This window comes from Glandiceps talaboti, chromosome 9 (genome assembly GCF_964340395.1).
Source record: "Glandiceps talaboti chromosome 9, keGlaTala1.1, whole genome shotgun sequence".
Taxonomy (NCBI): domain Eukaryota; kingdom Metazoa; phylum Hemichordata; class Enteropneusta; family Spengelidae; genus Glandiceps; species Glandiceps talaboti.
The window spans coordinates 25,459,679-25,476,597 of NC_135557.1; the positions used below are offsets into that span (position 1 = coordinate 25,459,679).

At 33.5% G+C, this 16,919-nt stretch overlaps 1 protein-coding gene across 1 annotated transcript; it reads right to left on the reverse strand.

The window, feature by feature from the left end:
* Positions 1-1,943: 1,943 nt before the first annotated feature.
* LOC144440033 (neuropeptide Y receptor type 6-like) lies at positions 1,944-15,286 on the reverse strand. Its single transcript, XM_078129261.1, has 3 exons — positions 14,957-15,286; positions 2,331-2,468; positions 1,944-1,949 (listed from the first exon to the last, which is right to left on the reverse strand). Exons 1-3 carry the CDS (start codon positions 15,284-15,286, stop codon positions 1,944-1,946), a joined length of 474 nt encoding a protein of 157 aa, XP_077985387.1.
* Between the last annotated feature and the right edge of the window lie 1,633 nt (positions 15,287-16,919).

Sequence of the window (16,919 nt, forward strand, 5' to 3'; positions counted from 1 at the left end):
CATAATTCAATAACTAGTTTTGTATAGTCTTTACTAATAACTGCATATATATAATTCAATAACTAGTTTTGTATAGTCTTTACTAATAACTGCATATACATAATTCAATGACTAGTTTTGTGTAGTCTTTACTAATAACTGCATATACATAATTCAATAACTAGTTTTGTGTAGTCTTTACTAATAACTGCATATACATTCAATAACTAGTTTTGTGTAGTCTTTACTAATAACTGCATATACATTCAATAACTAGTTTTGTGTAGTCTTTACTAATAACTGCATATACATTCAATAACTAGTTTTGTGTAGTCTTTACTAATAACTGCATATACATTCAATAACTAGTTTTGTGTAGTCTTTACTAATAACTGCATATACATAATTCAATGACTAGTTTTGTATAGTCTTTACTAATAACTGCATATACATTCAATAACTAGTTTTGTGTAGTCTTTACTAATAACTGCATATACATTCAATAACTAGTTTTGTGTAGTCTTTACTAATAACTGCATATACATAATTCAGTAACTAGTTTTGTGTAGTCTTTACTAATAACTGCATATACATAATTCAGTAACTAGTTTCATAGAATCAAATCATATAATTATGATATTGTGTGTTATTCTTATCGTCACGACTAAATGTTTTATTTCATGGAAACCCCCTATTCTGAAATGCCTATTTTTCAGCTTTTCAACGTCACAGCAAGCGAATGATAATGCCATTTTGATTCTTAGAATGTTTTTTCGTGTACTCTTTGGAATACAGAGGTCGAACCCTAGGGGAGTTAATGACTTCTAAAGACTGTTCAAGTCAAGCATTTTACTTTAAGATACATCAATATGTCGTGAAAAACTGACTGATTTAATATATACATCACTTTCGCCATATGTTCTATTAGTCACGTTTTCTTGAAAAGCCAAAATGTCGATTAAAATTTTCGGTATTCTAATATTGCCTTTAGTGGACACATGTAATTGATAACCTAATTGAAAGGGGTCGCTGAGAAAGAACTTGTTTCTCCAATGAATTCATCAACAGCTGTTGCAATGACAGGAAATTGGTTTAACACAATACTTTATAACTTAGGGTGCTAACATGTGCAATGTATTCATAAGGCTTTTGTTGACTCACCCTAAAGTTTCCATTCATGAATGTATATATGATGGGGTTCAACGAACTGTGCGTCATCGCTAACCATGTACACACAGTAAAGACACGGTTAGCAATGTGTCGATTTGAAGCCTCGGTAATCGGTGCGTAAACGAGATCAAGGAGAGAAAATATCTGAACAGGAAGCCAGCAGATAAAGAATGCCAAGACAGCAACTAACAACATACGGATAACCTGTAATCAATAAGACTCTTTTTAGGATTCAATATTGAATAATATTAAACTACAAACTGAGTTTATATGTTTTGGGGATGTAATGATTTCTGAATCCAAACCTAGTATTAGGGTATAACGTATAAACAAACCCGTGACGTAATTTATTGTACGTATATGAATGTACAGGAACTCCCTTACTATGCAACCAACACTTTAACAATTCCAGAAAACAAAATATTTTAATTGCAATGTCATAGAAGGCATGCATCGACATAAACATTACAGAATAGTTTCATCAATTTGTTTTTGTATTTTCACATAAGTGAGCAGTTTAATAAATAAATGTGCCATTTTAACATTTCATCTCTTTAGTACCATAAGACAATCACTGTTATCTATTCCAGTTGTCGCAACAACAAAACAAGTATTCATCTTTTATCTTAGTGTTTTCATGCTATTAGTACGGCACAGTCATCTTCAGAGTTGAATTCAAATTAACTTTGCGATTCTTTCATTGGCAAAAAAATACAAAATCATTTGCAAGCAGAAGAGCAAATGTAAAATTAAATATTGAAGATATAATCATTAAAGTTATATGGAAGTAATAGTTAGGCCTGAAATGTGGGGAATACAATGCAAGTAATTTTGTAAGAATTAAATTAAAATACGTTGACGAAAATTGATTTTTGAAAATTAAACAAATTGAAAGTTACATTTGTACATACCTTTATTTTCTTACGCCTATTGCTATTGTCTCTGCTTAGAATTTGACTTCCTGGGTGTTCGTGATTCATTATTCTGCAAACGATACGTCCATATGTGACCAAGAGAACGATGAACGGTAGACAAAAAAGTATAGTAAAGAAGATAAGTCTGTATGCAATCTCATACTCCTTGCTAAGGATGTTATCGCACGACCACTCAACTTCAAAATCGATGTTATTCGTGAGCCTTTGTGCTGAACGACACAAGAAAAGCTGTCCTGTACAACATACCAGGGATGCTGCCCATATTATACATGGAATGAAGCCTTTGTTTGGTGATGAAGTACGTTGTTGTAATGGGTTGATTACGGCTCTATATCTATCAATACTGACTGCTACAAGTGTATAAATACTAGCCATTATTGACACCTGAAAGGCAAGAAAATGAATTCAATATTCACGATCATATAGTTTACACAATTGTATATACTGTATACCGTTTTATATTTGCGACCGATTTATTTCGCGTTTTGAGGATTTGAATGTGGTCTAATTAATTAATTTTTGCGTGTGACAGGAAATGTACAACAAAACAAAACTGCCAGAAATCGAAGAACTGTTATCAGCGCTTCATCATAGATAATTGTAATCCACACCTCATAGAAAACAAAGGGTTGGGAGGGCTTTGTAACACACTGTAAATTGTGACATCTTTAATTGAACAGTCTAATGAATCCTTATCATTTACACCTATGCAGTGTTAATCTTTTCTTTTCTTTTGTACATTAATATGCCATCAAACCTAAGAGTAAGGAGCCTTTCAATGTGCCGACTCAATGACGCACTGTACACGAACACAGTTCACACTGGCAAAGTGAAAACTAATCCTTTTTTCACGTCGGCAAAATAAAATGAGATCAAACTAATTTATCGGGAGATGAAACAGAGAAATGGTATATAATGGACGATTTTTAGGTTATTTTTCACTCCACTCTACGTTGCTTACTAGAGAACATCGTTATCTACAAGCTGATTTCATGTTGGTGAAACTCATAACTAAAAAACAACTTTTATTAATTCATGAATTCAATTTAATTTTAATGATGAAATAACTATTTCTTCAAACATTCTAACATTATAGGAATATGTATCTTTAGCATTCCTCAGCCAACTCATTTTAGCCATCGACTTAAGAACGTACATATCTTTACAGTAGATTACAAAAGCTAAGGTATGAATATTTCGATCAGTTATTATAATTCACATCACGATTTCACTTCCTGAGAAATGGTTATTGAATATCGTAGGAATCCACTGGAGAATTGTGTTTATACGTTCCGGGGAGGACTCTCAATTTTTATGAGACTTTTATTAATTCATGAATTCAATTTAATTTTAATGATGAAATAACTATTTCTTCAAACATTCTAACATTATATGAATATGTTTCTTTAGCATTCCGTACAATTTTTATGAGACGTCATCTTGACTGTTTGCATAGGAAACGACTGTTTATGCCAATGATTTATTCATCAGATAGCAATGATGACTTTCCCTTTTCAAATCCCTCGTAATGTCGACAGAGCAATATTGTGGCGTTTTGGGCTTTCTTGAGAAGAAAACAATTTATGACCTTATATTATGTGTTTATGTGTCTAAATCAAGGTGAATGATGACAAACTAAATTAGGTCAAGTTACTAATCAGACGATTGCTAATGATCTCGCCCCTAAAAGTTCCATATTCTGTGATACAATGTGAGTATGTATAGATAAAGAAAAGCTAAGGACCCCGACATTACAGTCACTATTAAACTACAGACTCTGAATGAGAATGTGTTTACATGGAACCTTAGAAGGTGTATACCTGTTGCTTGTCAGAATTGCCCTGGGCTAGGAACATATCTCATCAGGCTATGTTAATATTATCTCCTTTGATAAAACAGAACCGCACAATGATATGGCGCCATTCTGTACTATGACGTGTTCATACCACGTGACATGTGACACGTGAAACGGGTGCGTGTGTTTTCTCGGAGACGCCAGCGGCATTCCGAGATACAACGGAAATCATAAACCCTGAAACAAAACGTCGTCTGGCTCAACAAAATCTCATAACAAAGCTACATTCTATCCGCTGGCTAGACAAAAATCTTACCAACAGTGTTTCGTCCATTGTCTGGCGTTACAAACATACTGATATTGTTACACTTTCTTTGTGTGAGCTACCATTATCTTAGGAGATCAACGCCAAATTCAAATGTCCCACCTGGTAAACCAAAGGGCTGGCGCGTTCTTTGATATTTTTGAGACAGTCAATTGACTAAAATGTATCAATTGTAGTTCAGTTCTTGTTGTGCCAGACGATAAGATGTGGAAATATTAATTAGATATTTGTCGAGCCAGAAGAGATCATTTACAACATCAACGAGATATTTTGTCTGGCCAGACAAAAACTGTGGCAATGTTAGTGAGATTTTTGTCGAACCAGGTGACATTTCGTTTCAGGCTTTGTGATTTCCGTTGTATTGAAAAAAATACCAAAAGAGTAATATTTTTATAATTTTTTCTTTACAATATATGGCCCACGTCACATTCTAATTATGCAATCACGTGTTTCTCATTCCATTTATCGTTAAAAGTATACCTAATTCTATTTCGATGCTAATTCTCGTCAAAGACTATTCAGCCACTGGGCAAATCCATTACCGACAAAATACACCGACATATATCCAAATCTTACAGTCTATTAGTGTAACAGTAAGATGTAAACACGTTATCGCATTGAAATAATGGCATCCTTGAATTGCTGTACTGTTGGAAATTCTATAATGTAATCGGATACTAACTCCTGTAATTACGCCATTCTGCATAGTATGTACAAATAACACTCTACACTGCCAGGGGTCTAAGTCTTCAATTTAAAATAAACCATTTGAAAATCAATACAAAACAATATTGACTAAGTCTGTTTGTAACTAAATACAACAAGAGACCTATTGGTCAGAATAGCTCCGCTGTTTTTGTTTTTGTTTTGTTGTTGTTGTTGTTGTTGTTGTTGTTTCTTGTAAAATGTGTAGAAGTGGTTCTGTTGCTCAGCTCTTCCACTATGAAGTTTTGTTTTAGCAAAGTAGCAAATAAAGTGGTTAGTGGTTTCATATGATAACACACACTATAGAACACATTTCACATAGAAAGCCTTGTTTATAGTCACCATTTTACAAAAGTTCTATTTTTAGCCCTAATATTGCAATCCACTTATATCTGATCATACCAAGACACCTACACAACAAATTTCAACTCAATTGGCTCAGTAGTTTTGGAGAAGAATTCAATGCATTTTTACCAAACATTCTGTTTTTAGACCTAATTTGCATAGCAATGACCCAATCAACCCGTCTTGAACAAACTTATATCTGCTTATCCCAAGACACCTACACAACAAATTTCAACTCAATTGGCTCAGTAGTTTTGGAGAAGAATTCAATGCATTTTTACCAAACATTCTATTTTTAGACCTAATTTGCATATTAATAGCCCGGTCAATTTGTCCTGAACAAACTTATATTTGTTCATCCAAAGACATCCACACAACAAATTTCAACTCAATTGCGCCAGTAGTTTTGGAGAAGATTTATGAAGCATTTTTACAAAAAATTATATTGTGGTACCTAATTTGCATATTTACGACCTGGTCAAATTCTCTTGGACAAAACTAGATCTTGGCATTTTAAGACTCCATCACACCAAATTTCAGCTCAATGGGCCAAGTAGTTTCGGAGAAGAAGATTTTTAAAGTATTTTTATCAAAAAGGCTTATTTTAGACCTAATTTGCATATTTACGACCCGGCCAAATTCTCTTGAACAAATCAGACACCTTCACACTAAATTTCAGCTCAATAGGCCCATTAGTTGTGTAGAAGAAGATTGAAATACAAACGTTGATGGACGGACGGACGGACGGACGGGGGACGACGGTCAAAGGTCAGACATCAACCTACTCCTATAGCTCCGCTGACTGTATTTTTTTAAACGTTTAAAAATGTTGTTATTGAACGTACACTATCAAACATTTTACATATCTTTTATGAAGAATATATTGTTCATGGTTTCAAGAATTGTGCTTTTGCAATTTTTTGGACTTAGCGTATGTTGATCATAGTGATTTTTCAAGTAGGAAGCTATAATGATAAAATTGTTTTACAAATTAAAAATCTAAAATAAGTACTCAGTCCTAAATCCATGGTCACTTAGAGTACTTTAATGTAGTGCATTGGTCAACCGTAAACTTGTACATTTCCAGTACACGGGTTGTATCCCATAATAGTATACACGTTATGCGTCTTCAAAACCAATATGTATAGTGTTATGCGAGATAGGTTGCTACAAAACCTATTGAATTCAATTTCGGGAATGTTGTTTGAATAATTTTCATGGGCACTAAAGTTTTAAGGGCCTGCAAAAAAAATTAGGATCTGTATTTTCTACTCAGCCCCAACCCCTTAGATTCTGCGTGTTCTACTAAATGTCTTGTTATTTCAAAAATACTAAATGTCTTGTTATTTCAAAAATACTAAATGTCTTGTTATTTCAAAAATACTAAATATCATGTTATTTCAAAAACTCACGAAGATTAGCGTCACAGCATTGATAACGACTGTGTCATCCATGTGTGATTGCATATAGGCCCATTAATGATACCATACCCTTGATATGGCATTACTGAAAGTCGGGATTATCTATCAAATACTGTCGTCCAGTTCCTCACTTGTATGACTTTAAGGCCGATAACGTTTTCACAAATCAGACATTGGATTTTTGCTTCCTAACACAACCTTTCCTGTATCATACTGTCTTACCGTATGCCTGGAAGGATGAGACAATATCAAAGTAGGTCAAACCACTTAGATAAATGAAACGGTCTACGTCTCTGATCACTATCACACACACACACCTCTCTGTATTCCTATCTCTTTATCTCTATCTATCTATCTATCTGTCTGTCTGTCTGTCTGTCTGTCTGTCTGTCTGTCTGTCTGTCTATCTATCTATCTATCTATCTATCTATCTGTCTGTCTGTCTGTCTATCTATCTATCTATCTATCTATCTATCTATCTACCTACCTACCAACCCACCTACCATACTTACCTATCTATCTATCTATCTATCTATCTATCTATCTATCTATCTATCTATCTATCTATCTATCTATCTAAATGCATTTATCTGTCACCCTGTCTGTCTAGTCTATCTCTCTGTGTCTACATCTCGGTCACTCGTAGTCTCGGTCCCTAATTTTTCGATACGATGTGTTTGTGTAAGCGTACGTGGGTAGGAGTGGAGAGAGAGACAGAGAGACAGAGAGAGAGAGAGAGAGAGAGAGAGAGAGAGAGAGAGAGAGAGAGAGAGAGAGAGAGAGAGAGAGAGAGAGAGAGAGAGAGAGAGAGAGAGAGCGAACGGACGGACGGACGGACGGTCGGGCGGGCGGGCGGGCGGGCGGGCGGTCGGTCGGACGGACGGACGGACGGACGGACGGACGGACGGACGGACGGACGGACGGACAGACAGACAGACAGACAGACAGACAGACAGACAGACAGACAGACAGACAGACAGACAGACAGACAGACAGACAGAGAGGGAGGGAGGGAGAGGGGAAGAGTCAACAAACAATATTTCATACACAAGGTGAATGATACACACTAATGTAGATACCAAGACAACGTGGGAATGAATTACCAAGATAGGGCAAGTGGCATGCCATGGTTAAAGTCATACAAACCAACCGTCGAGGAGGTTAATGTAACGAGACGACTCAGACTTTACGAATACAGTTCGTGCACATTTAGCTTTGCAAATTATCCTTACTGAACACATCATTCTCTGATTTCAACAGTGATCAGTGATACACATCCAAGGCTATATGCTACACCTGATAGTGTTGTAACTAGCCGATAATACATTAACAGAATGAAGTGAGAATTCACTGATAACGTATCAAATTTAATTGATACTGTATCAAATACCGGATAGTACATCACTATAAACCGACAATATATCAATTACCCGATAACTTGGTCTTAGATAACAATCTAAGCGAATATGTACTGAAACTTTACCGATAACATAGTCACTATTTAAAGATAAGGTAAGTGTTTACTACTACATCGGTTGAAACATAACCTGTTGGTTACTTCAATACCATTTGTAAGAAACCAAATAAAAATAAGCTAGATGTTTTAATACAATGAGGGACGCCATTTCATGATTTCGTCAATTGAAAGAAAATAATAGTGTGGACGTACATGTTGAACGAGGTTTGATTTCAAGTACTAATTAAGTCCCAAATTATCATATATCATTGACATACATTCAACGTGTTACGATGTGACATATATAGGTGAGTAAGTGTTTGAGCAATCTGACACCAATTAGAATGAAGATCAATCGACACATGCATTAATAATTACATTGTTGTTTCATATCTGCATTGCTGTGTTTATCTACATTGTTGTTCTTCATCTACATTGTTGTTTCCTAACTACATTGCTGTGTTTCTTAACGACATTGCTGTGTTTCTTATCTACATTGTTGTTTCTTAACTACATTGCTGTGTTTCTTATCTACATTGTTGTTTCTTATCTACATTGCTGTGTGTCTTATATACATTGCTGTGTTTATGTACATTGCTGTGTTTCTTAATTACATTGCTGTGTTTCTTATCTACATTGATGTGTTTCTTATCTACATTGCTGTGTTTCTTATCTACATTGCTGTGTTTCTTATCTACATTGCTGTGTTTCTTATCTACATTGCTGTGTTTCTTATCTACATTGCTGTGTTTCTTAACTACATTGCTGTTTCTTATCTACATTGTTGTTTATTAATTACAATTATGTGTTTCATATCTACATTGCTGTGTTTATGTACATTGTTGTTTATTAATTACAATTATGTGTTTCTTATCTACATTGCTGTGTTTCTTATATCATTGCTGTGTTTCTTATCTACATTGATGTGTGTCTTAACTACATTGCTGTGTTTCTTATCTACATTGCTGTGTTTCTTATCTACATTGATGTGTTTCTTATCTACATTGCTGTGTTTCTTATCTACATTGCTGTGTGTCTTATCTACATTGCTGTGTTTCTTATATACATTGATGTGTTTCTTATCTACATTGATGTGTGTCTTATCTACATTGCTGTGTTTCTTAACTACATTGCTGTGTTTCTTATCTACATTGCTGTGTTTCTTATCTACATTGCTGTGTTTCTTATCTACATTGCTGTGTTTCTTATCTACATTGCTGTGTTTCTTATCTACATTGCTGTGTTTCTTATCTACATTGCTGTGTTTCTTAACTACATTGCTGTTTCTTATCTACATTGTTGTTTATTAATTACAATTATGTGTTTCATATCTACATTGCTGTGTTTATGTACATTGTTGTTTATTAATTACAATTATGTGTTTCTTATCTACATTGCTGTGTTTCTTATATCATTGCTGTGTTTCTTATCTACATTGATGTGTGTCTTAACTACATTGCTGTGTTTCTTATCTACATTGCTGTGTTTCTTATCTACATTGATGTGTTTCTTATCTACATTGCTGTGTTTCTTATCTACATTGCTGTGTGTCTTATCTACATTGCTGTGTTTCTTATATACATTGATGTGTTTCTTATCTACATTGATGTGTTTCTTATCTACATTGCTGTGTTTCTTATCTACATTGATGTGTTTCTTATCTACATTGATGTGTTTCTTATCTACATTGATGTGTTTCTTATCTACATTGCTGTGTTTCTTATCTACATTGATGTGTTTCTTATATACATTGATGTGTTTCTTATCTACATTGCTGTGTTTCTTATCTACATGGCTGTGTTTCTTATCTACATTGATGTGTGTCTTATCTACATTGCTGTGTTTCTTATCTACATGGCTGTGTTTCTTATCTACATTGATGTGTGTCTTATCTACATTGATGTGTTTCTTAACTACATTGCTGTGTGTCTTATCTACATTGCTGTGTTTCTTATATACATTGATGTGTTTCTTATATACATTGATGTGTTTCTTATCTACATTGCTGTGTTTCTTATCTACATTGATGTGTTTCTTATCTACATTGATGTGTTTCTTATCTACATTGATGTGTTTCTTATCTACATTGCTGTGTTTCTTATCTACATTGCTGTGTTTCTTATCTACATTGATGTGTTTCTTATCTACATTGCTGTGTTTCTTATCTACATTGATGTGTTTCTTATATACATTGATGTGTGTCTTATATACATTGCTGTGTTTCTTATATACATTGATGTGTTTCTTATCTACATTGCTGTGTGTCTTATCTACATTGCTGTGTTTCTTATATACATTGATGTGTTTCTTATATACATTGATGTGTTTCTTATCTACATTGCTGTGTTTCTTATCTACATTGATGTGTTTCTTATCTACATTGATGTGTTTCTTATCTACATTGATGTGTTTCTTATCTACATTGATGTGTTTCTTATCTACATTGATGTGTTTCTTATCTACATTGCTGTGTTTCTTATCTACATTGATGTGTTTCTTATATACATTGATGTGTGTCTTATATACATTGATGTGTTTCTTATATACATTGATGTGTTTCTTATCTACATTGATGTGTGTCTTATATACATTGCTGTGTTTCTTATATACATTGATGTGTTTCTTATCTACATTGCTGTGTTTCTTAACTACATTGCTGTGTGTCTTATATACATGGCTGTGTTTCTTAACTACATTGATGTGTTTCTTATCTACATTGCTGTGTTTCTTATCTACATTGATGTGTTTCTTATCTACATTGCTGTGTTTCTTAACTACATTGCTGTGTGTCTTATATACATGGCTGTGTTTCTTATATACATTGATGTGTTTCTTATCTACATTGCTGTGTTTCTTATCTACATTGATGTGTTTCTTATCTACATTGATGTGTGTCTTAACTACATTGCTGTGTCTTATCTACATTGCTGTGTTTCTTATATACATTGCTGTGTTTCTTATCTACATTGATGTGTTTCTTAGCTACATTGATGTGTGTCTTATCTACATTGCTGTGTTTCTTATCTACATTGATGTGTGTCTTATCTACATTGATGTGTGTCTTAACTACATTGATGTGTTTCTTATCTACATTGATGTGTGTCTTAACTACATTGATGTGTGTCTTATCTACATTGATGTGTTTCTTAGCTACATTGATGTGTGTCTTATCTACATTGCTGTGTTTCTTATCTACATTGATGTGTGTCTTATCTACATTGATGTGTGTCTTATCTACATTGCTGTGTCTTATCTACATTGATGTGTTTCTTATCTACATTGCTGTGTTTCTTATCTACATTGCTGTGTGTCTTATCTACATTGCTGTGTTTCTTATATACATTGCTGTGTTTCTTATCTACATTGATGTGTTTCTTATATACATTGATGTGTTTCTTAACTACATTGCTGTGTTTCTTATCTACATTGCTGTGTTTCTTAACTACATGGCTGTGTTTCTTATATACATTGATGTGTTTCTTAACTACATTGCTGTGTTTCTTATCTACATTGCTGTGTTTCTTAACTACATGGCTGTGTTTCTTATCTACATTGCTGTGTTTCTTATATGCATTGCTGTGTTTCTTATCTACATTGCTGTGTTTCTTAACTACATTGCTGTGTTTCTTAACTACATTGCTGTGTTTCTTATATACATTGATGTGTTTCTTATCTACATTGATGTGTTTCTTAACTACATTGCTGTGTTTCTTATCTGCATTGATGTGTTTCTTATCTACATTGCAGTGTTTCTTATCTACATTGATGTGTGTCTTAACTACATTGCTGTGTTTCTTAACTACATTGCTGTGTTTCTTATATACATTGCTGTGTTTCTTATCTACATTGCTGTGTGTCTTAACTACATTGATGTGTTTCTTATCTACATTGCTGTGTGTCTTAACTACATTGCTGTGTTTCTTATCTACATTGCTGTGTTTCTTAACTACATTGCTGTGTTTCTTATCTACATTGATGTGTTTCTTATTATCTACATTGCTGTGTTTCTTATCTACATTGATGTTTCTTAACTACATTGATGTGTTTCTTATCTACATTGCTGTGTTTCTTATCTACATTGATGTTTCTTATCTACATTGATGTGTTTCTTATCTACATTGCTGTGTTTCTTAACTACATTGCTGTGTTTCTTATCTACATTGCTGTGTTTCTTATCTACATTGCTGTGTGTCTTATCTACATTGCTGTGTGTCTTATCTACATTGCTGTGTTTCTTATCTACATTGCTGTGTTTCTTATCTACATTGCTGTGTTTCTTATCTACATTGACGTGTTTCTTATCTACATTGCCGTGTTTCTTATCTACATGGCTGTGTTTCTTATCTACAATGATGTGTTTCTTATCTACATTGATGTGTTTCTTATCTACATGGCTGTGTTTCTTAACTACATTGCTGTGTTTCTTATCTACATTGATGTGTTTCTTATCTACATTGCTGTGTTTCTTATCTACATTGCTGTGTTTCTTATCTACATTGCTGTGTTTCTTATCTACATTGATGTGTTTCTTATCTACATGGCTGTGTTTCTTATCTACATTGTTGTTTCTTATCTACATGGCTGTGTTTCTTATCTACATTGCTGTGTTTCTTATCTACATGGCTGTGTTTCTTATCTACATTGATGTGTTTCTTATCTACATGGCTGTGTTTCTTATCTACATTGTTGTTTCTTATCTACATTGCTGTGTTTCTTATCTACATTGCTGTGTTTCTTAACTACATGGCTGTGTTTCTTATCTACATGGCTGTGTTTCTTATCTACATTGCTGTGTTTCTTATCGTCTTAATCAGCTGTACAGTAAGTTACGACAGTATTTAAAGAACACTGATCTACTCAAGTGTTTTATTCTCTTCATATTCTTGTTGTAAATCACGATATATTGACAGTAGAAAATTACAATTAATTGAAATATTTCCTGTTTTGTGTAATTTGGAGAAATATCAAGTCAAAGTGACAATATTAGATAAGACATTGGTAAGTTTATATATGAGATGAGATGAAAAATTGGTAAGTTTATATATTTGAGAAATATCAAGTCAAAGTGACCATATGAGATGAGACATTGGAAAATTTATGTATTTGAGAAATATCAAGTCAAAGTGACTATATGAAATGAGACATTGGAAAGTTTATATATTTGGAGAAATATCAAGTCAAAGTGACCATATGAGATGACACATCGGTAAAGTTTATATATTTAAGAAATATCAAGTCAAAGTGACCATCTGAGATGAGACATTGGTAAGTTTTTATATTTGAGAAATATCAAGTCAAAGTGACTATATGAGATGAGACATTGGAAAGTTTATATATTTGGAGAAATATCAAGTCAAAGTGACCATATGAGATGAAAAATAGGTAAAGTTTATATATTTGGAGAAATATCAAGTCAAAGTGACCATCTGAGATGAGACATTGGTAAGTTTATATATTTGAGAAATATCAAGTCAAAGTGACCATATGAGATGAGAAATCGGTAAAATTTATACAATTATTTAAGTTTCAAACTGTCAAATCGTATTATCTGTTTTCTTACATCATTATAGTTATGATTTCAGCAGATTCAAATTAAAAAATTTCTTTCCCGTGAGGAGAAAACCTTTATAGCGTTATGGTTCGCCAGCATCAAATACAAGTTGCAATATTTGATTGCGAGGAATAAGGAATGGGATTACTGTATATCCCGTAGTTGTGTGGGGATTTGGAAAGGTTTGTTCAAATTTCAATCAATCACGACTACAGTTTTTTTTCGTTTTTTTTCTTGAAATTAGTCAATTATGTGAAGCACATATGGTATGTGACTTTTACCCCTTGAGCGTCTTTGTTTATGTGTTTGGTGGAGGGGGGGGCAAATAGTGTGTGTACGTATGTTTGTTTTTATATCTTTGTCTTTACATGCATACATGTGTCACTACTCAAATCTCTACCAGTAATTACCTCGTTTGATTAAGTCACATTTTAACAAATGAACACTGGTTGATTACTTCATAGTTAGCGTCACATTGCATTCAACTTGACGGTTGTTCATTTCTTAAAAATCGTCTCTACTGTTATTTTAGCCACTTTAATCTCTCGACTTTCAACATTTGTAAATTGATCTAAATCGGTGAATTTCTTTTAAAAAGAAAAAAGTAATTCTTATCTCGAAAACAGTCAAAGACATTACAATTACACTCAACAGAGTACATTTTAACGAAAGGAGCAATTCATATATATATATAAACATATACAAATTACACGCATAATATATTTTTGCTACAGAAAATTATATTCTACTGTTATTTCGTATATATATATATATATATATACATATACATATACATATATACAACAGGATGGCTCACGGAATATACCAGTTGACGCGTTAGCTCAGCTAGCTAGAGCACTTTAAGTAGTATTCAGAGAACGTGGGATCGATCAGTCAGCCATGCTGGTACACACTAAATTAAATTGCAAAACCAGTAGGTTTATTATGCGATCAATAAAGCAATTAAGATTGTAATGTTTGTACATTAATCTTATGACAAGACAGCACAGGAATTCCCACAGGACTAGTTAGTTTTTCAATGAGTTATTATAATTACCTACACCGACTGATTATAACTATCGTACTATGTTGATAAGTCGTACTTTCCCACATGGCAACGACTATATATTACTGCAATCAATTTAAGTATAGAAAAATGAACAAATTTATAAAGAAACCAATCAATTTATATCAAACGTGTTACATTGTATACTCTCTCAACACCTGGGAAATATCTCAAGTTTACAACGTTTATCTTGTTTTTTCATATTTACCTGTTGAGCATACTTTACCAGGGGACACATTACATCACCAAAGAGCCATCTATTTACAACCATTGCTGGCAGTTGGAAAGGTAAACAGAAAACAGCCATACAAATATCAGCAGCAGCAAGACTCGTCAGGTAGACTTTCAAATCTGAAGATAGTTGACGTGATTTCTTAGACACAATGATGACACCCAGATTTCCCAGTATAGACAAGATGAAAATTAGTAAACACATTGTCACCAGTAACACGATCTCTCCATCTGCTGTACCACTGGATTCATAATCTGGCCATGAACTAGCGTTTGGAAGGAACAGTTTGTCCAGGTCGTTCATCATATCGAGATATAGTAATGCCAGATTCGCAACAAGCAAGGAACTTATTGACTCGCATCATTTATACACAAGGATTTGTATTTCACAGCGCCCTCAACGATAATTTCCACATCATTGCCCACGTTCCTTTGGGATGTTAATTTGCACATACGATGTCTTCAGACGAGTCTTTCAAAGGGATACAGTTGCGGCGGTGTTGAATTAATAGAAATGTAGCTAGTGTAGCTATAAGGTACAGAAGCTCATATATACAGCTGCAGAACAGAGAATGTGCACGATATTTTTATTCGCCTATATATATATTATATATATATATATATATATAAAGCAATTTGACCCTATAGATCGTGCACTGCATCAAAATGTATCTAACGTTCTTAGCTATGATTTGAATTAATCTTTCTACACTCGTGTGTTTGAAACGTAAGCTAAGGGTAAACATTAAATGTTAATGGAAAAGTATCTTGATTATAACAGAGTATAATTCGATCTACAAGTTATCCAAACATTCTGCATCTTTTACTGATTATGAAATCTTGACAAATTGAACGTAGTTCTTGTATATTCATCCATACATGAAAATCAGAGATTGGAATGACTCTGCTTTTACTCGGCAATGTGTTTAGTTCCATATGCACTTCTGTAGCACTTGTATATTCATCCATACATGAAAATAAGAGATTGGAATGACCTTGCTTTTACTCGGCAATGTGTTTAGTTCCATATGTAATTCTGTGCATGTTTCATTTAAATGGATAACCATAAAACTTCCATAGATACCGTTATGTGTTAGAAGTTATTAATATTGACGTAACTAGTCTGTGAATGTGGAAAAATCAGTAAGCTTATAATTGTTCTTCAAAAGATATTTAGTTTCTATTAAAGAATTTCAAAGGCAATATCTTCATAATTTTGCTAAATTATATTATGTCAATACACCTATTATATGTTACCACATTGCAATCCTTTATTTTATTGTTACATACATTGAAACGCTAGACTTTGAGCTTTGAGAAGCTGGTTCCAGAACATTGATACGCGGGGTTTTGTGCTGAGAAGGTGATTCCTGAACACTGAAAAGCGAGGTTTTGAGCTGTGCGGACCTGATTTTTAAAACATCAGCGTTAAAAAAATATTATTTCTCTAGATGCTTTGCCATGTTTAACCCAAGCTATTTCCATTATTTTAAAATAAAGACATATCTAACTAGAATTGTCTATCTTTATTAATTTCATTTTATTTTTTTCACACAGAAATGCTAATAGTTCACCTAAGCTTTCGCGAGATATCCACCAGTGTTTACTCTTGCATACTTTTGGGTCAAATATCAAAGTTTTCTTAAGTCATGACTTGTTATCTAAATTTGAAAATCTCGAAAGTTGGTAACACATCGCCATCAGGGTTCGGGGGTGGGTAGTGAAGTTCGCACGTGAATTGCTTAATTAACACCCCCACCAGCCCGGTTCCCAATCAAAAATGTTCTAATGAAGTTAAGTTTAGGAACGTGGACTGAACATTTACACATGCTTTTTCATAATACTAGAGTATATAGTATAGTCATGGCTAAATGTCACAACAAATAGTCTAAGTAAAATAATACACTAGTATTAGAAGTGTTTTCGTTATCATAGTGTCA

Excerpts from the sequence above, each read along its gene's own strand:
- LOC144440033 (XM_078129261.1), bottom strand. The coding sequence starts at position 15,286 with ATGATGAACGACCTGGACAAACTGTTCCTTCCAAACGCTAGTTCATGG. Across the intron at positions 2,469-14,956 it reads TGGTAAAGTATGCTCAACAG|GTGTCAATAATGGCTAGTAT; the intron begins GTAAATATGAAA and ends CTTGCCTTTCAG.